This window comes from Podarcis raffonei, chromosome 5 (genome assembly GCF_027172205.1).
Source record: "Podarcis raffonei isolate rPodRaf1 chromosome 5, rPodRaf1.pri, whole genome shotgun sequence".
NCBI lineage: Eukaryota > Metazoa > Chordata > Lepidosauria > Squamata > Lacertidae > Podarcis > Podarcis raffonei.
Window position 1 is genome coordinate 22,279,620 of NC_070606.1, and position 21,629 is coordinate 22,301,248.

A 21,629-nucleotide genomic window follows, 5' to 3' on the forward strand; every position below is an offset into this window, starting at 1 on the left:
GCACTTTGCCACTTGCCTGCCCGCATGGGGGTAGCCCGGCCGGCCAAGACAGCCCTTGGTGGATGCATCACCCTAACACTGGCCGGGCAGCCATTCAGCGAGGAGGCCACAGTTGTGGTGGCAAGGCCAGGCTGGGCTCCAGGGCCCAGAAACCCCTGGCGGCAGGCAAGGTGGACTGGGGATCTCTGCATTGGGCATCTGCTTCACATGCCTCAGAATCATGCGCCCAGGGCTACGCTCCCCCCATGTCCCCCAGGCTACAGCCCTGACTGGGATTCTGGTGTTTGTAGGGAACACATTTAAACCCACAACTCAAGGAAATTAATCTGCAAATATCAACAAAACCATCAGATCATCTACATACACTTAATCTGAGGGGTTGTTACTTTATGACAAACACAATGATCCAACTTAAGCATAATGCATAGCAATATCAGTATTTCCCCTTTTCATGCTCATGTGGCCTGTAAGACACCTGAGCATGATTATGAACCAATGATAGGAATATCATTTACGCTGACATAAACTTCGCTAGGAATAAGCAACAAGCAGCTTTTTCTTTCTTGTTTCCCTTTGGAGCAAAAAGTTGCAACCACTGAAGAACATCAGTATTTTCAGTTAGCAGGTGTAAAAGAAAATTCATGTAACTCCCAGGAACAGAGTCAGAGGACCATGAGTAGGACATGCTCAGCTCTTCTATTTCCTAAAAGCAAAATGGTAGAATCAATTTTCCTTTTAAGATATGGGAAAGGGGCATTAATGAGGAACCAATAAGCATAGAAAACTCCACAGAAATAAAACAAATTACCCCCCCCCAATAGTTTGGCACACAGAACGGTACAATATCACAGGGTATAAATAATGATAAACAATTCTCCAGCCAGAATGTAGCCATGGATAAGAGTAATCAATTTACAAAATCAAATAATGCTTAAAGAAAGGAATACTGTATTAAGATCAGGATAAGGCATGGCAGTCGGTTCTGGAAGGAAACACACCTGTACAAAGGCACCTTGTTTGTTACTTTTACAAGAGCTATTCCTATACAAATCAGGGTGAAGGGGGGAAATAAGGAAAAGAATATCCACTAAAGTCCCATGGAGTTCACTTTCGGAGGGGGGGGGTGTTCAATAATAAACCAATAACATGGTACCTCGGATTACAGATGCTTCAGGTTACAGATGCTTCAGGCTACAGACTCCGCTAACCCAGAAATAGTACCTTGGGTTAAGAACTTTGCTTCAGGATGAGAACAGAAATCGCGCGGCGGCGGCAGGAGGCCCCATTAGCTAAAGTGGTACCTCAGGTTAAGAACAGTTTGAGGTTGAGAACGGAGCTCCAGAATGAATTAAGTTCTTAACCTGAGGTACCACTGTACAGCAAACAATGGTTACAGCTGGGAAACCTCCCAACACAGACCCCAAGAGAACAGCATTTCTCATTGATCGCAAAATAATAATAATAATATTCCGGGCGCTCAACCTTCTTTCTGCTCTTTCAACTTTTCAGCTTAACAGTTTATAAATGATTTTTAAGAGAACATATATGCCCTTAGCCAGCATTGGGAAAAGAGATTTTCCAGCTTTTATCGGATCATAATGAATTTAAACCTTTTGTAAATTTTCAGAATTCTACATGCAGAATACTTTCCCATGAATTTTTGGAATTCTGACTCTCAGAAGGCATTTTGAATTCAGATCATTTTTTATTTTTTATTAGCATTTTCAGATTAACTGAAACATGTTTTCAGCATTTTTCAGAATTCCAGCTGTCATACCTTTTTTGGAATTTTTATCCCTGGAACAAGTGTTCAGGAATTTTTGGAACTCTGAACCTTGGAACAAATCCCCCCCCCCCAACTTTTTGGAATTCCAACCCTCAGAAAGCATTTTGAAGGATTTTCAGATTTCAAGTCTTGAACATCCTGGCATTGTCCCTCATTTGGAGTTCTGTGTTCCATGGTAGGTATTGAGAAATATTAGAGACAGCTACAAGCATGAGGTGTATGAAAAGGAGCCAAAGACTTGACTAGTTTAAACAAGAGAAAAGATGTACATATTGTGCATATTCAAATATTTTAGATGATATTAGAAAGGGGAGGGAGAACAATTATTCACTTTATACAGTAAAGCTCTTAGAGATCTTGAATTTTTTGTTTCAAAAAGTGCAAAATGTTAGGAAACAGTAAGCATGCCATAAAATAATCAAAACATTCCAAAGATCACATTGGGAGAGAGGAAATGCTGTGCATCCTCCTTACAAACTTTTGAAATAATGTTATCTACAAAAGCCAAGCATATAGTATTGATTATGACAACATACTTATAAAATTAGCACAACCTTCTTTAAACTTTAGAGAGAGTCAGTTACATGATATCTAAACAAAGAAAATCTGGAATATCAAGATGTTCAGTCTAACATACCTGTCCAAAAAGTAGAGTAAACAGAAGGTTCTTTGAACGAGGAAGTAATGAAAGAAATGGAGACCAGTTATCACAAAAACCATATTTGATAATGTCACCTCTGACTACTATTTCACTGTTGTGTTAGTTTGTCTACAAGCGCAAATGCTATCCAAATGCTATCATACCAGTTTTACACAGTTAACAATCACTTCTCCATAAGAATGTGATCAGTATCTGGGCTGCTCCCAGGAAATGGATTTTAATTAATCACTTAAATAAAATATATTTATTTGCTCCTCAAAATAATGATAACAAGGTCTGGGTCTTTAACCACTGTAAAATTCAGAATTTTAGAAATCACACGCAATACATCATATCAATACTTGCTTACTGCCTGACACTCCCACCATAAGTGACTATAAGTCCCATTAGTGGAGCACCCCCAAGACAGAAAACCAAGCCACAAATATTATGTGCTTGCTACCACCAGTGGATTGATTTAAGCAATTGCTCCTTAACAAGTACTGTAAATTGTTCAGTAATGAGTTAACAATTTGTTTTGAATTGTTTACTTTGAAGTGGCAAGCTCCATTGTTCTCTGCATGTATTTTACCACCACTGGACAATACTTCCTTTGTGTTTTGCTTTGTTGGATTAACAGCGTCTATAGCAGGAACCCGGAAACCATGCTCTTGAGAAGTCCCACTTGAAAGCAACAGACCTGCTTTGATCGTTTGAGGATCGTGAAGCAAAATATTAATGGTTAAAATGCTTTGCATAAGAAACATGAGCTCTTGTTACATAACCCTTGGTCTATAAATGGAATCCTGAATGCCTCCTAAATTAGTCTTGCTAAGACTTTTGTGGAACAAAACGGAAATTACAAAGTGACTGGACTTTTGATATGAACTCCAAACATGGACCAAACAAAGAATCCTAACAGGTATAAATGATTGTATATTATTCTTTCAGTGTGATAAAATCAACAGGGACTTCTTGGACCGAAATACTCTAAATGCATTTGATTACTGTATAGATTAGCAAAATGCTTGTGATTATAATGGGAGTGAAGGGAAGGTGAAAAGAGGTACCATATATTGCAGGGCCCCCAGGAGGCTGTGCTATATTTCTTGGTGCTCTTTCTGTACAAGGAGGGTCCTACTGTGCTCAGTGGGACTTAGTCCCATGCAAGCATGCATAGGAGTTGCAGCCAGGCCCCAGGTAGGGCAGCATTTCACCATCACTTCAGCAATTCCCCGAGATGCAGAAGTTATGCTTCTTTGCATAGGAAGGAATCACACCCATTCACCTGGATTGGCGAAAGTATACATCTGTATTCTGTAGGGTGGCCAGATGCAACAGATGACAGGGCTTCCACACCTTTGTGTAGCTGATAGGGGCATGCAATTTACACCTGCTGAAATCCCCACTTTTGCATGGCTATTAAGACTACAGGAGCCCAGCCCTCTTTTGCAGGTGACCATGCTAGTACTCAGGGACAAGAACGGGGTAGGAAGTAAACCCTTATTGCTAGTGATAATAGTTTCTTGTAGGACAGCATGATTTGTCCGGGGGGGGGGGAATCACAGCCTGTTTGCTTTGACACAAAGAACTCAAAGGATGCAGTTGGGAGATTTCAGGATCCAAAACTTGGGCATCGCTGACGAAAGCAGTGATGCCTGTTACAAATACTTAGAATTTTATTTTCTTTATCCAAACCTTACCATGTAAAGGCTGTAGAAAACAGGTGGCACAAGTTATAAGATGATTGGCACAACAGGCTGGTGTACTATGGTGCTGAAACTGTACACCTCGCCTGATTCAGCAATGAATTAATTCTTTGCGGTACTGCCTGTTTGTGCCACATGTAAGGACCTTTGGGCTCTTGTTCTAATCTTTGGGTCACCAACTTGCTCTTTTGTAAGGTCCCAGTTTCCCCTAGTTCTCCCCTTTCAACAGGGCATCAAGCAATGTTTGCTGAACCTTGTCTTTCCAGATCAGAACCTGAAATCACAATCCTGAAAATCCATATCTGTTCCGATTCTCTGTCAAATATTGTCCATCTCCTTCTTAAAATCAGAAGCTGCTAATTAGGATAAAGGTCACACCCACACCATAAATTTAAAGCACATTTAGAGCACATGACTCTAAAAAAGAATTGTGGGAACTGTAGTTTCTTAACAGTGTTGGGAACAGTTGCTCTGTGGGTGACAGTCTACTGTTTCCAGGATTCTTTGGGGGAAACCATGTGCTGGAAATGTGCTTTCAGTGTATGGTATGCATGTGACCAGAGTTTAAGTTGTCTTCTTTTCTAATGATGTTGTGTTTGTTTCTGTCCCCACTTTAGACCATACATCCAGACAATGCTGATACTTCTAATACTTTCTCCATTGGTAAGGGGAGCATCTCTGCAGAGAACCACCAGCTCTGCTCCAAGGCTTTTTCTGCCAGGATGGGTTCCTAATGCTTGTACATTAGTTATATGTGCATCTGCTGAGACCAGACCAAAAGGAGAAGAGGGAGATCAAGGTACCAGAACATTTATGGGGAGGGTGCACTCTCTTTTTGTGCACTTTGGGGTAAATATGGGGTAAATAACTTCTATATAAGCTTGATCCACTCTGTTCTCATATACAAGCTTGGAGCAAGTATGTGTGGGCTCTTTTTTTAGCTAACTACAATAGATCAAAGCCCCTGTGACAGGAAATGGGGGACAGGGCAGCTTCCTGTTCCTTATAGCAACAATGTCAGGAAGAACTATTTTATGGTAATATAGTATTTCATAAGGCTAGAATATCTAACTACTGTAATTTAGGTAAACCACAGGCTACTTCATCACATGCACTAAAATAAAACAAAGACACATAAAGGTAAAGTTAAAGGGACCCCTGACCATTAGGTCCAGTCGCGGACAACTCTGGGGTTGCGGTGGTCATCTCGCTTTATTGGCCGAGGGAGCCGGCGTACAGCTTCCGGGCCATGTGGCCAGCATGACTAAGCCACTTCTGGCGAACCAGAGCAGTGCACGGAAATGCCACTTACCTTCCCACTGGAGCGGTACCTATTTATCCACTTGCACTTTGATGTGCTTTCGAATTGCTAGGTTGGCAGGAGCAGGGACCGAGCAACGGGAGCTCGCCCCGTCGTGGGGATTCGAACTGCTGACCTTCTGATCGGCAAGCCCTAGGCTCTGTGGTGTAGCGCTACTGTAATTTAGGTAAACCACAGGCTACTTCATCACATGCACTAAAATCAGACAAAGACACATATAGCAGATCAAATAAGCAAAAGGCTCCTGCCACAATGCTCAAGCTGATGTTTAACATGCTACAGGAGGATTGAGGGACTTGCAGTCCACTGATTAAATGCAACCCACCAGTCTTCTCAGTCCATCTTGCCAGGCCCTACCCAGGTCCTGTCCCTTGCCCTGTTCTGTGCACTCAAGTGTCCTTTGCTCAGGCTAGCAAAGGGTATCAGGCTTCTGATATTGGACTGGGGAAACAGAGGGATACCTGGATAGTTGGTAGCTATCCCAACTGATGGATTGCTCCGTTGGTTAGAGCATGGTGCTGATAATGCCAACTTTGCAGGTTTGATCCGCATATGAGACAGCTGCATATTCCTGCATTGCAGGGGGTTTATCCTCAGGGTCCCTTCTAACTCTTCTGTGATCTATGAACACTGCACCAATCTTTCTTCGTGGCTGGTACTGAAGCCAATCAGACTGGCAAAGCAGGAAGAGGATGGTCTGCTTCACAGCTCCGTACATCTCTGTGGCCCTTCCACAGATACAACTAATAAATGCCTGCATATGGAGGACTATGGTATCAGCACTTAACTAGCGGACAATAGTATAGGAGCCAAAGAACTCTGAGGCACAATTCTCAAGTAAAATCTCATTGGAGACAAGGTGACTGTTCTGACAAAAGAGTTGGGAGTACTGTCTACGTAACCTCAAATGATAGGCACTATAAAACAGAGTTGTTGTTGTTGTTGTTGTTGTTGTTGTTTTTAAGTCGCATATCAGTTAACTGATTTGGGTCTTCTTTATAGGATTACCAAGACCTCAAGGACTACAGGGTCCAGCAGGACCAACTGGCATTCCTGGTTCAGAAGGAGATAAAGGCTCTATAGATGGAAAAGGATCAAGTGGAAACAGTAATCTTCCAGGTAAAAGCTGTTGTTGTCAGTTATTATTATTATTGTCATCAGCAACAACATAGCTAGGCACTGTACAAAAATAAAAAATAATATGAGCCCTACCAGAGATTTATAATCTAAAGGGGGGGTTAAACTTTTTTTTTCTCGATGTGCAAAGTACCAGGAGGACAAAGATGATGACAATGATTCATTCTGACTGCTCTTTTTCAGTATACAAAGCATTTGACACCATTTTGCTCATTTATTATCAGAATAACCCAGTGAGGTAGGCAAGGGTGAGAGCTAGTAGTCCATTCCATATCAGTTGCATTGTTTGACCTCCTTATGTTTTTATTTGGTCAAAGTGAAATGTGTCAGTGTATAACACATAATCAGCAAGTATGGCACTGTATGGCACATAATCAGCAAGAAAAGTATAAACATAATTACAATTGCTCCGGTCAAATAGATTGGAAGAAAGTGTTTTCTTCTACAATGTGCAAGTATAATGAGGATCAAATTTCGAAACCGCCTCATATTGAAATTAGCAAAAAAGTGATACAAAGACTTGAAGTTTAGGCCGAAAGTCCACAGACACTTCTCAAAGTCAAGAAGTGAGGAAGAAATATATCCCTTTGGTTTCTGGGCCAGTCATGACTCCATGAGGAAAGATGCTCTCTCCTTCTGAATCAACTCTCTTCCTCTAAAAAATAAAATGCCTCTGTATGGTTATAACCAGTGCTATTTTTCTTGAAAAAGTGTCAGAACTCACCATGAACGCCTCCCTTCTTCTCTTATAATGGCAATGGTGCCCACCTGAGAGTTCCGGCAAGTTCCGGCAAGTTCCGGCTGGGGGAAAAAAGCCCTGGTTACTACTAATCTGGTGTGCACATGTGGACATTTCTCACTTAGGGGGTTCTGGAGGGCAGTTGTCGGCTTTCTTCCCCCGATGTGGTGATGTCAGTGTGTGCAAAAAGAGAAGCCACATCCAAACACTGACCACTCCTTTGCAAGTGCAATCTTAAGAGCCAACAAACAGGGCTACTGGTACTTAGACAGAAGCACTTTCTGAGCTCTGGGAGAAAAGAAACTCCACAGCAGACACTGTCCCAGCCCTAAGAGGAAAACCTCTTGGCAGTTTTTCTGAGTCCTCTCCCTTCTCCTTTCCCCAGAGGACTTCAGCTGGACCTACTATTGTCCTGTTGCAAGGCAAAAACTTGCACAGCCTCTCCACAAAAATGTCTCTTTCTCTTCCCATAGTTGGCCGCACAAATCTGTCACTTGCAATTATTAACCTGAGATTATTTTAATTCAATCTCCAAACAAGAGGGCATTTAGTTCAACTCGCCGTCCAGGAAGTTAACAAAATTTGCACCTGAAAAAAAATTTCCAAGTGAACCAGCCAAGATGAGTGAGCTCAAGAACTATTTGTATTACATTTCCTTCCTACAGAAGGCAGAACAGGAGAGAAATACTGAACGTTGGAAAACAGAATAGCTATTGTTTCTGTTGGCAAATGCCCTTCGACTTCTTTAAGAGGAGGAAGTTTATTCTGCTTCTTGTGTACAGTAAAAAAAATATTTGAATAACCTAAAAGAATGAGCAACTGAGGACCACTTGGCACATTATAGTTTTACAGTAGGTGCACTGTTCTCAAATGAGAGACTCTGCACCAGCTCTATAGCTACATGAAAGCTTGGCCATAGATTGTTATCCATACATATTTTGAAAAAGTTCACTTCTGGAATTTGCAGTTGATCAGGAAATCTAATGCAACTATTTTCTCATTCAGAGCTGGAAAGCCTTAAAACACAAATAAGGGGCTTGGAAACAGAGTTGGAGGGTTTGAAAGCTGCCATCACCAAAACTCAAAAAGGTAAGAAAGGGAAATTATTGTTTGCTTTTGTCCAAATAGGCTGATATAGCTTCAAGTTGACTATTTCCCCCAAAAATATTTTATTAAAGTTTTCACAATACAGAAAAATAATACCTAGAACAAATAGGATCAGAAAGACAAAATTAAAAGAGAAAAGAGCAAGAAAAGTTAAAGGGAAAAAGAGGAACCAGATAGATAAGGAACATTAATAATATCAATAATCATAATCATAATAAATATATATATATAGCCCTCTATCATAATTACACCTTAATCTTCACCTTCAAAGAATGAGTCTTCTTAGCTCTTGCTGTCTCAAGTTTACTACTGATGCAATTTGAGTTCACAAAAGTGATGGGGAACCTGTGACCATCCATCCATACATTGTGCAACCACTACTCCCATCCTCTCCTCTGCTTTAAACCATGCTAAGAACCTATCTCCTTCCACTGAAATATAAAATGCTGCCCGTACCATCAATGCACCTGACATTTTACAGTATTAGATTTGAAAGCCTTGCAATCCTGTCTCTTTCTAGTTCTCCTTGCCCCCAACGGCGTGATGGTTGGTGAGAAGGTATTCAAAACAGATGGATCCAGAGGTGATTATCATGCTGCGCATGAGACTTGCTTGCGCATGGGTGGCGCACTTGCCTTCCCGAGGAATGCGGCAGAGAACAGTGCCCTGCAAAAAATAGTGACCTGGTATAACAGAAGAGCAGTCCTTGGGATCAACGACATGGCGACAGAAGGGAGGTTTGAGTACCTGAATGGCGACGTCATTGGGTACTCTAACTGGGCCCCAGGAGAACCAAATAATCTTGGCAATGAGGACTGTGTAGAAATGCATCAAGATGGCAAATGGCATGACAGAGGCTGCACACTTGAGTGGTTAGTCATTTGTGAATTCTAAAATCAGGAGGTGTGGGGGTGGCCATGTTTGCGAGGCGAAGGAATAGTTTGTTCTAATTCTTTCAAAATTCAGAACCCCTCTAGCTTGAACAGTAAGTTACACAAGTGATATTCAAGATGCTACTTTCCTTTACCTGACTGTGTGCAGAAAGAATATGGCAAATTTAATGTGAGGCATGTGATTTCTAGTAAAGCATGTCCAAGAATAAAAATACACACTATGAGTACACAGACATTCAGGCAACATCCATCCCCATGGTAACAACAAGAAAACTACACTGGAATGCCCACGTGCCTTTTCAACCAATCCCAAAAATGCAAAACTGACATTTCCTTCTTTGTAGCCCAATTAAAGGAATTGTTCCTCACCTGCACAAGAATGTATCATAAAGGCTACTCCAGCTCAGACCATGGCATAACCTCATAAGGCGCTCAAGGAATTATACCAATGATTCTAGTATTCGGATTCAGGAACATTGCGCTCTGTACCAGCATAGGAGCTTGCTGAAGAAAGAAATAGCAGAGCAACAACACTCACCACCATTTCAGGTGATCAGCGGTAATTGTAGCTACCAACACAAGAGGCCAAAAGACTTCCAGTTGATCCTATAAGGCTACTGACTCTGACATTTCTTCCAGGTTTGTGCTATTTGTTGCTCGGACATAGGTTGGGTTGTTCCAGAACTAGCTATCTCTTGTTGCATCTCGAGGCCCCAAGACCCACCCCCAAAATAAATACACACGGGCACTTATATTAGTTTAAGTTTTGGGGCAAATTTTGGCCACAACTTTATTGAAATACAATCACATGAGCGGTATTGGCTTAGGCATTGACTCCCCACTATAACTGGCTCCACCTCTCAGGGTGATCGTCCAATGGGGTAAACCAAACGAGGGAGCTAGGTCGATGAGGACCAACCTAAGCTCACCCTGGGGTTCCTGTGGTCCTGGCATGGCCCTAGCCCCTCAAGCGGACTTCGGATGAGCTATCTCTTGTTGCATCTCAAGGCCCCAAGACCCACCCCCAAAATAAATACACACGGGCACTTATATTAGTTTAAGTTTTGGGGCAAATTTTGGCCACAACTTTATTGAAATACAATCACATGAGCGGTATTGGCTTAGGCATTGACTCCCCACTATAACTGGCTCCACCTCTCAGGGTGATCGTCCAATGGGGTAAACCAAACGAGGGAGCTAGGTCGATGAGGACCAACCTAAGCTCACCCTGGGGTTCCTGTGGTCCTGGCATGGCCCTAGCCCCTCAAGCGGACTTCGGATGAGATCCAGGACCCCCAGATTCCTTTAATGGAATACCCAATTCCTGGAAGGGCAGGTGATGGCCGCACCTCCCCTCCCCACAATCCAACTGAGCCAATGCCTAACCGCCACCTTACAAGTTGTGATGATTTGCTAAGGGGTAGGCGAAAACCAAATGGCTAAAGCCAATCTGCCAAATGGAAAAATTCCTACCCAGCCCCTGTTCCAAAACTGGCGACCCAAACCAAAGCAAGGCCAAGCGACTCTACCTAAACTAGAGAGGGTGGGCGGGTGTTCAACAGTGCGAAGCAAGTGCCCCTCCTTGCATCACACTGCTGTTTTAAAAGCCCCTGGGATCATACCACCCACTGGCTATTGGCTACAATCGCCTGGTGTGATCCCAGGGGAATGGCCAGGACTTCTTGCTCCTTCCCCCCCATTTTAACCCTATCAGGTGAGCTCTGGGGTCCTACGCGCAACCAGGACCCTCTGTTATGAGGATCCCATTTGTCTCCTTTCAACCAGGCCAACAACTCTGCTAAACTTCTGACCATCAGAAGCAGGACCCTATCGCTCACCAGTTTGGGGATACAGAGAAACCTAGGGAAAGTGGGCTACTTTTGCATAGCAGAATATCTATCCTCCTTTGTATTCCTGTGACAACTTGCATTGTCAAAGTATGCTGCATAAGGCAGAGAGGAAAAAATCCATGCTTTTAAACTGCCTTCTAGCTGTAATCCCAAATGCTTTGTATTATTACCGGACATTAGGTCAATGGAGATGTTTTTATGAACCACAGACCTTGCAAGGAAAAGGATATTGGGTTCCTGAGGGTACTATGATTGTGAAAAGAACCTGTTGCCAAGATCTGGAGACTCGCAAGTAATCTTGTCAATGGAAGCATAGTTCATTGGGTTACATTGCTAGCTCTAAGGTGTGGATATAGTACAGATTAGTCATTCCACACCTGTCTAATCTATACAGCCTGGTGCAGCCCATGTCATCCCTCTTCTCTGAACTGTCTTCTCCTACACTTACTCCAGTGATGAGTAAGAGCTAAAGTGCAGCCATAATGAATGAATCAAACATGGTTCTATACAGTGCTATTTTTCTAGAAAAAGATCTCCCAGAACACACCATGAACTCACTTTGTTCTCTTATAATGGCAATGATGCCCACCTGAGAGGAACTGGAACTGAGTTTCAGCAAGTTTTGGCTGAAAAAAAAGCCCTGGTACTTTATGATGCCACCTTCAGAGTCACATTATGAGTCAGTCAGTTGTATCAGTCTTTTGGATCTTCCCTCTGACTGAACAATACTATAAGTTAAAGCCCTAAATACTCACCCTATGTTGCTGAGGAGCATTACACTTTCATCAGCAAACACATGTTCCCTGTAAGGCCAACTTCAGGTAAGAACAACCCTAGGTTATATCAAGGTCATCTTTGTTATCTCTGTCATCTCATGACATCCTCAGAAAAACACTCCATAGAGAGCGCCAGTCTTTTCCTCTCTTTGAGTTGCAAGGTTTAACAAATATATAACAGAAGCAAAACAAAACAAAACAAAACCACTCCAATGTCCAGCATCTGACAGATCAAAAAAATACACAAGAAGAGTTGCTGGATCAGGTCAATGGCCCATCTAGGATTAAATTCTACAATTAAACAAATTAATGCCTTAGATTCACCTGAAACGTCAAATCTAAAGTGCATTTTAGAACCCTGATAATTTCTCGATACTACACAATGGAGTGGTAGTTCTCTGAAAGAAAGAACTTGCCCTATGTTCTTGAGCAACTAACATGTTTTGAATTAAGGAACAGTCATTAAAATAAAAGATTTCTGGCAGTTGGAGCAGATGGACTAGTTGATGCATGAATGTGCAAGAATGGTTATCATGCATTTATTTTATTCCCCCCCCCCTTCTTTCCACGTGATGTGTGTCATGGCAATGACAATGGATTATATTTGTCATTAACAAACCTGCGCCAAGGTCCAAAGAGCTTGGGCAGATTCTCTGCAAACACCACAAGCTACCTTAGAAAGCCTTCTTGGTTGCAAAGGTGGTTTGCTGTTTGCTATGAAGAGCTGCTGTTTGAGAAGCTCAAGGCCCAACCCCCTGTTGAGACTATGGTGGCCCATCATGTAACATGAACATTGAAACGGAAGGAGAAAAGGTTGTTGCTAAACATTCTGAGCTTTGTGGGACAGCGTCCCAAGATGTTCTTGTCCCCATTCCAAGCTTCTGTTGCCTGCATGCGTGTGAATAATCCTTAGATCTGACTGTATAAACCATTACTTTTCTTCTCTTATGCTGCCTTCGCTTTGACAGGAGTGGTAAATAAAGCTGGAGACAAAATATTTATTACCAGTGGGAAGGAAACCTTTGTATTATTGCCGGTCAGTGCAGTTATACCTGAAAACCCTGAGTTACCTCAGTCGGTAGAGCATGAGACTCTTAATCTCAGGGTCATGGGTTTGAGCCTCATGCTGGGCAAAAGATTCCTGCACTGCAGGAGGAGATAACCATTGTGGTCCCTTCTAACTCTGCAAATCTATTAATCTGTTACCCTGTGATATACTTTGCTGTCCCCTCCACATTCATGAAAGTCCCTCAGCTGGGGTAGCCATGTACATGTCATCAAAAAAAGAGTACAAAAGATGACACACATTTGCATAAAACTTGCTATAATTTGGATATAAACAGAGCACACCTCACCATGGTGGGCTTGTGGGGAAGACTGAGCTGTGTCAGTCTGCAGCTCGGGGTGCTGCTGCCTGTTCATGGGTCCCTGCTCTCCATCCTTATGGTGATTTATACTTGAATCAGGCTACCCTTCCAAAAGGGGACCCTTTCCAGTAAAGGGTGGTCCTCTGTAAAGTAGGACCCACAGCCACCCTACTTCCAGGCAGTGCCTGATCCTAAGATGTTCCTGCTCAATGAAGAATAATGGGATTTGTTTTACTTTGCTTGGATCTACAAGGGACATGTTTAACTTTATTAGAATGATATATCTAATATCTAATAATATCTTATTTACAATGGTATATTAGATATATCATTCTAAAACGTTACAGGGCAGACTTGTAGATTAAAAGCATTTCTTACCTTGTTTTGTCCGTCAAAACGTCATTTCCCTATTGCTGGTTCCTGGTTGCTCTGCAGAGCCCTCTGGTGTCTCATTTTAATAACGCATTATGAACATTAAAAGCGGAACACAATGTGTCCATCTACGTGGTGAAACCAATTTCTTAACCCTTCCTTAACATTATAAACCATGAGTGTAGATCCACCCTTCTTCTTTCTCAGGTGTGGCCATCCACTCTACCTGAACTTGCTCTTTTTGTTCTTGTGTTTTCCCCTTAGGTTCCAAAACACTTCTCAGGGTGGAAAGAAAGGAAAAAAAATACTTCCCAGGTTCCAGTTTAGATTCTGGTGTAACAGCTGGGATGGCATCAGCCACATCCAGCCTTTCTGAATAGGGAATATCCTCTGTGACTGGAAACAGGGCCTAGTGTTGAAACACGGATAAATAACTGTTCACCACCACCCTCTTTTGCCTCAGTTTCGACTGGCTTTAAATCTACTGTTCACTGCTAGCTTAATCTTTTGCAAAGAGCTTTATGGCCTCTCCAGATATTCTGGAACTCTGCTTAACTGCTTGGAGAGGTCATATGTGGATTTAATCATCATTACTTTTGGGAAACTTGGATGGTTTTAACAAAAACATGTTTACTTCCCTTTGGTTTCACCTATCTTACTTATCTGAGAGCTTACAAGGAAGGTTACTCTGAACAAACTCATCAGAAGGTTCAAAATGGTTATAGATTGACAGCCCAACCTTTCTGATAATGCTGCAAAAAGTATAAAGCATTTTAGATTTCTGTATCTCTATAATGCATAATATAACAGATTTCTGTATCACAGGTCTATAAGATGTCTGTAGATCTATTTGCTGGAAGAAGCACTTCCATTGATTATATGAAAGGGCAAGTTCTAGAATTTGTCCCTGTTTTCCAGTAAATTGACTGGCGGGGAAAGGTTATGCTGAAACACCTCATGCAGTCGTGCCAGTAAGTGCTGGTGTATAAAGTACAATTTTGCAATCTGCAGAGATAAAATAAAACATACTTATCTATGGGATTTTTCTACTGATTTTTTCCCCACCATTCTAAGCAAAACAGAAATCCTCCCCTTTCTTGGCTAGCCTTCATCTCTCTTCAAATCAGCTGAGCTGCTTCATTTGATCAAGGAAACATATGAGGAACCGGTAAGTAATGCTGCTCCAGATTAATGCTGGATGAAAACTTTGCTTGTTAAACTCCTCCAGTTCTACAAAATAGTTTAATCCATCTGCTGTTTCCTATTCTCAAAATAAGCCTGAATGTAATCCTAACCCCATTTACCTGGGAGTGAGAAAGTTTGAATTCAATAGAACTTATCTTGGAATAGACAGAGATAGGAGTGTGCTGTTAGTTGATTTACCATTCCACTTTAAATTGCTTTAATTTGTGGGACTGAATTAGAGGCATGCTTTTTAAAATGTCTTCCTTACAATATGCAACAGGCTTTATTTTGTTGGCGATGAAAAATTGGTAATATGGGCATTTATTTAAATTTATTTGATTAAGCAATGGATTGGTTCAAAGGCAGACAATTAATCAGATAAACTTGTCTTATTGACACATCTGTTTTAGTATGACAGCTGAAATACTATTTATAGTAGTGGGGGTAGGAGAGCTGGGGGGGAATCACATCTGGCAATCAATGTGCCCCGTTGGTTTCAATAGTACATGGGTAGAGGAGTCTGAAAAGCCCGGGGCACAAATTTTTATGGTCCTCAAGCTGCCACAGTGGCTCATTTACCAGAACTGTAGCTCTGTGCAGAAGCTAGAATTCTCCAACCAACAGCATTTGCAGTTGTCTCACACAGCTATAACACCAAGATCATTTGGGTAAAGTAACAATTGTTCAGAATTCACATTGACCAATGTCCTTCAATGGCGCAAAACACACTGACAGGTGGGCTGATGGCTTTCTGAGAGTCTCATCTTAAGAGGCCAAAACAGAGTCCTCTCTCACTGACAGAAAAAGAACAGCAGAGTGGCCATAGGCAACCTCTAAAAGATCTCAAAATAATTTCCTCTTAACTGGTTATCTGTCTAAGGTATCAGCAATGTATCTTCGAATTTTCATCGCCCTGATGCTGGGAACATCGCTGGCGTTGGCCACTGATTCTGAAACAAACACTTGCACAGTAATGGCATGTGGCAACCCAGGAATCCCTGGTTTACCGGGAAGAGATGGGAGAGATGGTCCCAAGGGAGAGAAGGGAGACCAAGGTATCTCCATATAGTTATATGGTAATCTTTGGAACCTTATGATAGCTCATCTATATCTCAGCTGGGTTTCTCATGTGTGTGTGTGACTTGGCAGGGTGGTTACACATTGCTATGTATTTAACCCTTCTCTCTCTCTCTCTCTCTCTCTCTCTCTCTCTCTCTCTCTCTCCCTCCTCTATTTGCTTACATTGACGTCATACTGTTTTCCAAGGTCCCAAAAGGCATGGGGACAGGGTGCGGACTGTCTCCATGGTTCTGAAAAGCAAGCCCTGGATGTTTTTGCTTTGAGTGGTGGCTGGCTGCTTCATAGCACTTTTCCAAGCTCTTCTCTTTGAGCATTGGAGGTGGAAGAGAGAAGTGACTGAATAGCTTCCCTTGTCCCTCTTGGTGGCAAGGGAAAAATAGGTCTCAAAAAGGAGAATTCCTGGATGCCAAGATCAGTTTGGGGCTGATACTCTTTGTTGAGCAAACCCTAGCAGATATTTTAAATCACAACATATGCAGGAAAGTAAAGCATGTAAATATAGGATGTTAGACCTTTGAAATATGCCCGTGTGAATTCCAAAACTCCCCTTTTCCCTTAACGTAGAAAAGACCACATGCTTGGTGAGTTAAAAGTGGTTTACTTGCAAACTCTCCAAAGGTTGGGTACATGTGCTTTCCATACATCAGCCGGAACACACAGGCAATAAAACTTGGATTAGATACACTAGCAGTGGCGTAGTGTGGGGGGTGCAGGGGGGCCGGCCGCACTGGGCGCAACATCTGAGGGTTAGGGTTAGGGGGCGCAAATCCATGGGTTAGGGGGCGCAAATCCACGGGTTAGGGGGCACAAATTACTTGCCTTGCCCCGGGTGCTGACAACCCATGCTACGCCACTGACACTAGTGAAAGTTCCTACATTATTAGTATAAGAACACAAGAAAGGCTTGTTAGAGCTATGCAGTCTGAGCTTGGAGCAACCAGTTCTAAACATATTTACACACTGAGCTTCTCAGACAGCTTGAAGGCGGATTTGTAGTGCGGAGATCCTCTTGGGAAGAAAGAGAATGATCTATGTGATGGGGGGAGTGATGCACTTGGGGGGGGGAGAGAGAGAGCGCATTGTCTGGGGAAGGGAGAGAGGCAGAAGGTATAATTGTATGTGAAGCTGTGTATATGTGAAATGTGCGAGAGAGACAGAGGAGGCAGGAGAGGGAGATATGCCTGGTCTGTATGTATGTGCTGAGCGCATGTATGCACTGTGTAGTGGAAGAAAGATTGTGGAGCAAAGCAAATCTAGGCAGAGCTGGTGGGGAGTCAGGGAACAGAGTGAGCAGGATAAATACATAGGAACCAGGAGGATAATAAACATTTGCGATGATTTGCAGTGGCATCAGCACAGAATCACAATTATCCGCTGAGTACAAGGTGAGCTCTAGGAACATCTTATCACGAAGGCTGCCATCAGGAGTGTGAATGTGTATTATTTAAAGTGACCTTTTTTCCTTGTTGGCTGTTTGTTACGGGGGAATAGTATCCGAAAGCTGTTTCTTTTTCTCAAACACAAGGAGTCCAAGTGAGGGGCCAACAGGGTTTTCCTGGGAAGGCAGGGCCTCCTGGACTGCCTGGAATTGCAGGGCCCCCAGGCCAGAAAGGAGAAAAGGGAGAAATGGCAGGTAAGAAATCAACTTTCTCTTGCTTAATTTTGCTTTCAGAAAGACATGAATGGGCACTTCAAGACCAACATAACCTCTTCTTTGTGAATGCCAGTGAATGGTTTGCATGATAATTATTCTTCAGTGAAAGCTTTGCTTAGAAAATCATAGGGCCAAAATGCATCTTGTGGTCCCCAAGCCATTGCATCTGGGAATACATCTGTGGGTTCATGTAGAAGCACCATTTATGTCAACCAGTGTCACAGTGGGGTTAGGGCATTCAGAGCCGTCCTGTTCCCTATTATTCAAGTGGCACCTTTTAAAGATGCCATCATCATTTAAACAGGGGCAGCTTGTGGATAAACTAATGTGGGGGCAATTCATACAATGATGTCTTCGTATCATCACAGCATGAACCTGGCTGCAGCAGACCCACATAGAGCAAGCACTTTGAGCCTGCTGGATGTATAAACTGAACCACAGAAATCTGAAAGTACTCCATGGATAATCTACTGTAAATCAGGAATAATAATTATTAATAATAATAATGTTATTATTTCTACCCCAGCCCAACCAGCATCCAGCACATATGGAAACATAATAAAACATGAAACATTAAAAACTTCCTGATACAGGGCTGCCTTCAGGTGTCCTCTAAAAGTTGTATGGTTACTTATCTCCTTGATATCTGGTGGGAGGGCGCTCCACAGGGAGGGCACCACTACCAAGAAAGCCCTCTGCCTGGTTCCCTGTAACTTCGCTTCTTGCAGTGAGGGAACCAGCAGAAGACCCTTGGAGGAAGACCTCAGTGTCCAGGCTGAACTATGGGGGTGGAGACACTCCTTCAGGTATACAGGGCCAAGGCCGCTTACAGCTTTAAAGGTCAGCACCAACACTTTGAATTCTGCTTGGAAACATACCAGGAACCAATGTAGATCCTTTAGGACAGTGATGGCCAAACTTGGCCCTCCAACTGTTTTGGGACTACAATTCCCATCAACCCTGACCACTGGTCCTGTTAGCTAGGGGTGATGGGAGTTGCAGTCCCAAAACAGCCGGAGGGCCAAGTTTGGCCATCACTGCTTTGGGACCACAACAGGAGCCCAAGAGAAATGCTTCCAAGGAAGTCACAGACCTCTCTATGCAGCTTAATCTGCTGCTGAACTGGTCCTATAATTGGATTAAACATTAGTAAAACAAAAACAGAAAAACCCTCCTTTCCTGTAGTTCAGCCTTCACCTGCCTGGCACCGTCCAGATGTGTTGGACTACAATTCCTATCAGCCACAACCAGCACTGATAGTTGTAGTCCAAAACATCATGAGAACACCAGTTTGGCAAGTGCATGCCTGATGCTTCTTGCTTCTGCCCCCAGTGAACAAGCGGTCCCTATCTCCCTTCTTCCTTTACTATATTTTGCATCTCTCTTTTTGGCAGAAGGGCTTCTGTGTTTGTGAATGTGAGCATTTATGCCCCAAGGAATGGGCTGAAGGCACATAATGCAGGAACATTGGCTGAAGCTAAGTAGGACTGGATCTAGTCAGTCCCTGACCAGGGCACCTGGGACCCTCAATGCCTTCAGCTATATTATGGAAGAAAGGCAGGATATAAATGTCATATAAAAATAACTGATACACGGGTGACAAAGGACAGCATGTAGTACAGAGTCAGGAATTGTTAATGGTCTGGGTGGCAACTTTCCAATATAAATCATTTGTGCTTAACCGTATGAACCATATCTTCATTTTCTCACCTTAGCCATTACTTCCACTCAACAACAATTAACTGCTTTGGAAAAGAAAATCCAGACTCTTCAAGCTGACCTTACCAAGTATAAAAAGAGTAAGATGGAATATGCATTTTCAATGCTTGTTCTTATATTTGTTTTTAAATGGTTGCTTGTGTTGTGTGTGTGAGTGCGAGTGCAAAAACAACAAGCTAATAGCAAGGTATGCAGGGACTCTTTGGGAGAAGCCATAACTGTTTAAATGGTATGATACAACTTTCAATGTATAATGCAGATGGGTCTAACTAAGATTTGCCCATATAAAGGAGTCAGTCTGTGTTGTCAATAGCTCATATGTTGCAAACTTTCTACTATTGTCTCATCTCTTTATATTACTTAGAGCCAGGTTATACTCTCCGCACAAAAAGTGAGGTGATCATGTCATCCCATGCAGATTTTACAACCAACAAAATTGATCCTTTATTAATCAGCTTGTTCAACATTCTGTATGTGTGAAAAAACAAAATTTGGGTTGAGTGGGTGCTAATCTGTTTTGCTTTTGAGGTGGGACAATGGGACTCAAAGCACTGATGATTGTGGGTGGGGTGTGGAGGAAAATGACAGATTTTTCTCAGTGTGTAGGATATTGATGAACCTAAAGAGCAGCCTCCGACAGCCTGGAACCTTCCAGATGTCGTAGGACTACAACTCCCATTATCCTTAGCAACTGTGCTTTTCTCTCTCTGTCTAGTTGTGATGTTGCAGCAGGTGAAAGTCGGAGAGAAATTTTTTGTTACAGCTGGTCAAGAACTAACTTACTCCAATGGGAAAAGACTGTGTGAAAATGGAGGTGCGGCTCTTGCCACCCCGAAGAACGCAGCAGAAAATGCAGCCTTGGCGGAAATAGTAAAGAGGAATTCGAAGATTGTTTTTCTCGGTATCAACGATATCCAAACTGAAGGGAGATTCGTGTATGTGAATGGGGCACCCCTAAGTTACACAAATTGGAAACAAGGAGAGCCCAATAACTCTGGTAATAAAGAGGACTGTGTTACAATAGTTGAGGATGGACAGTGGAACGATTTGGATTGTGAACGGAAAACACTGACTGTTTGTGAACTGTAACTTCTCCACCCCCACCCCCAAAAGATGCTTAACCCTGTGGGTGCCTGTGCTCACAGTTATTAACTTAATGGCACAGTAAATTTGCAGTTTTTAAGTTTGAGGTGGAGAGAGAGGTGGTTTTTAAGATAGCTAAAAGTAGCATGACAGAAGGGTTATTTTCTGCTGCTCTGCACACACAGCTTTTGTGCCACAGTAATCTTTGGTCAAAAGGCTTTTTCAACTTCTTGAAATGTTACAAAAAGCTGCAAAACATATTTAGCAGAATGATAGAGAGGGCAACAATGCTTCTATTGCACCACTTTCAACCTGGGGGAGGGGGCTCCTGTCAGTCTGCCAACCTCAATGATGGATGTGCCATTTTAGGCTTAAGAGTGCCATATGCAAAACCACCACCCACAAACCCTATTAGTCTAATTTGCAAAATATTCAACTATGTTATTAATTGTGGAAAACCATTTAACCTCATCAGCATGCCTCAGCTATGTCTAGATGTGCACCTGGAAAGACTGGAGATCTGCCCTTCTGTTTTATTGTTGTCATTTTCACAAATTTAAAGCTGTGTTTTTCATGAATCTCTTTCATGTACTAGATTCTGTTCTGCTGTAATTGCAGCCATGTGATGAATAAGTAAAACAGTCCATATGTTTTAGGAGTAGCAAGAGTATACTTGTATACTACAGTGTCTAGAGTGCTACATGCAGTGAAATGTATATTTATTAATTTCTAAGTACAGGTACACTGAGAGTACATGCTGCAGAAGACTCTGGTTGGTTCTGGATTCTTGCAACATGAGTTAGGTATTAAAAGAGATGAGCCAGTGTGGTGCAGTGGTTAGAGTGTTGGACTAGGGCCTGGGAGACCAGGGTTCAAATCCCCACTTGGGCATGAAGCTCACTGGGTGACCCTGGGCCAGTTACTGCCTTCTCAGCCCTAGCCTACCTCACAAGGTTGTTGGGATTAAATGAGGGAGGGGAGGTCTGTGTATGCCAGCACAACACTAAAGTCAATAGAACAAAGCAACCCAAAATCAAAACCAAGAGTAAATGAAATGATGCCCACTATCACCTGCATTAATCATACTGAGAACTAGAACAAATCTCATAGGGCAAAACACAACCACCATAAAAGCAGAGACTGACGTATTTCAGGTGATGGTTTTTTAAGGCTCAGATCACAAGGAAATTAGCATACCTAGCAGGCAAGCC

General features: G+C 42.5%; 2 protein-coding genes across 2 annotated transcripts; both read left to right on the forward strand.

Moving 5' to 3' along the window:
• The first annotated feature begins 3,116 nt into the window (after positions 1-3,116).
• LOC128413397 (pulmonary surfactant-associated protein D-like) lies at positions 3,117-10,016 on the forward strand. The gene is made up of 5 exons (XM_053387432.1): positions 3,117-3,348; positions 4,753-4,934; positions 6,459-6,575; positions 8,338-8,421; positions 8,960-10,016. The coding sequence occupies exons 1-5, from the start codon at positions 3,323-3,325 to the stop codon at positions 9,331-9,333; spliced, it is 783 nt and encodes a 260-aa protein (XP_053243407.1). The 5' UTR covers positions 3,117-3,322; the 3' UTR covers positions 9,334-10,016.
• A 4,483-nt stretch (positions 10,017-14,499) lies between these two features.
• LOC128413788 (mannose-binding protein-like) lies at positions 14,500-21,089 on the forward strand. Its single transcript, XM_053388205.1, has 5 exons — positions 14,500-14,865; positions 15,763-15,937; positions 17,488-17,595; positions 19,332-19,415; positions 20,051-21,089. Exons 2-5 carry the CDS (start codon positions 15,772-15,774, stop codon positions 20,422-20,424), a joined length of 732 nt encoding a protein of 243 aa, XP_053244180.1. The 5' UTR covers positions 14,500-14,865; positions 15,763-15,771; the 3' UTR covers positions 20,425-21,089.
• The last annotated feature ends 540 nt before the right edge of the window (positions 21,090-21,629 follow it).

What these genes read in the sequence shown, in the direction of transcription:
- LOC128413397 (XM_053387432.1), top strand. Translation starts at nt 3,323, where the DNA reads ATGGACCAAACAAAGAATCCTAACAG. An exon ending in TGGAAACAGTAATCTTCCAG is followed by an intron (nt 6,576 to 8,337) that starts GTAAAAGCTGTT and finishes TTTCTCATTCAG; the next exon opens with AGCTGGAAAGCCTTAAAACA. An exon ending in CATCACCAAAACTCAAAAAG is followed by an intron (nt 8,422 to 8,959) that starts GTAAGAAAGGGA and finishes GTCTCTTTCTAG; the next exon opens with TTCTCCTTGCCCCCAACGGC.
- LOC128413788 (XM_053388205.1), top strand. Translation starts at nt 15,772, where the DNA reads ATGTATCTTCGAATTTTCATCGCCCTGATGCTGGGAACATCGCTGGCG. An exon ending in GGGAGAGAAGGGAGACCAAG is followed by an intron (nt 15,938 to 17,487) that starts GTATCTCCATAT and finishes CTCAAACACAAG; the next exon opens with GAGTCCAAGTGAGGGGCCAA. An exon ending in CCTTACCAAGTATAAAAAGA is followed by an intron (nt 19,416 to 20,050) that starts GTAAGATGGAAT and finishes CTCTCTGTCTAG; the next exon opens with TTGTGATGTTGCAGCAGGTG.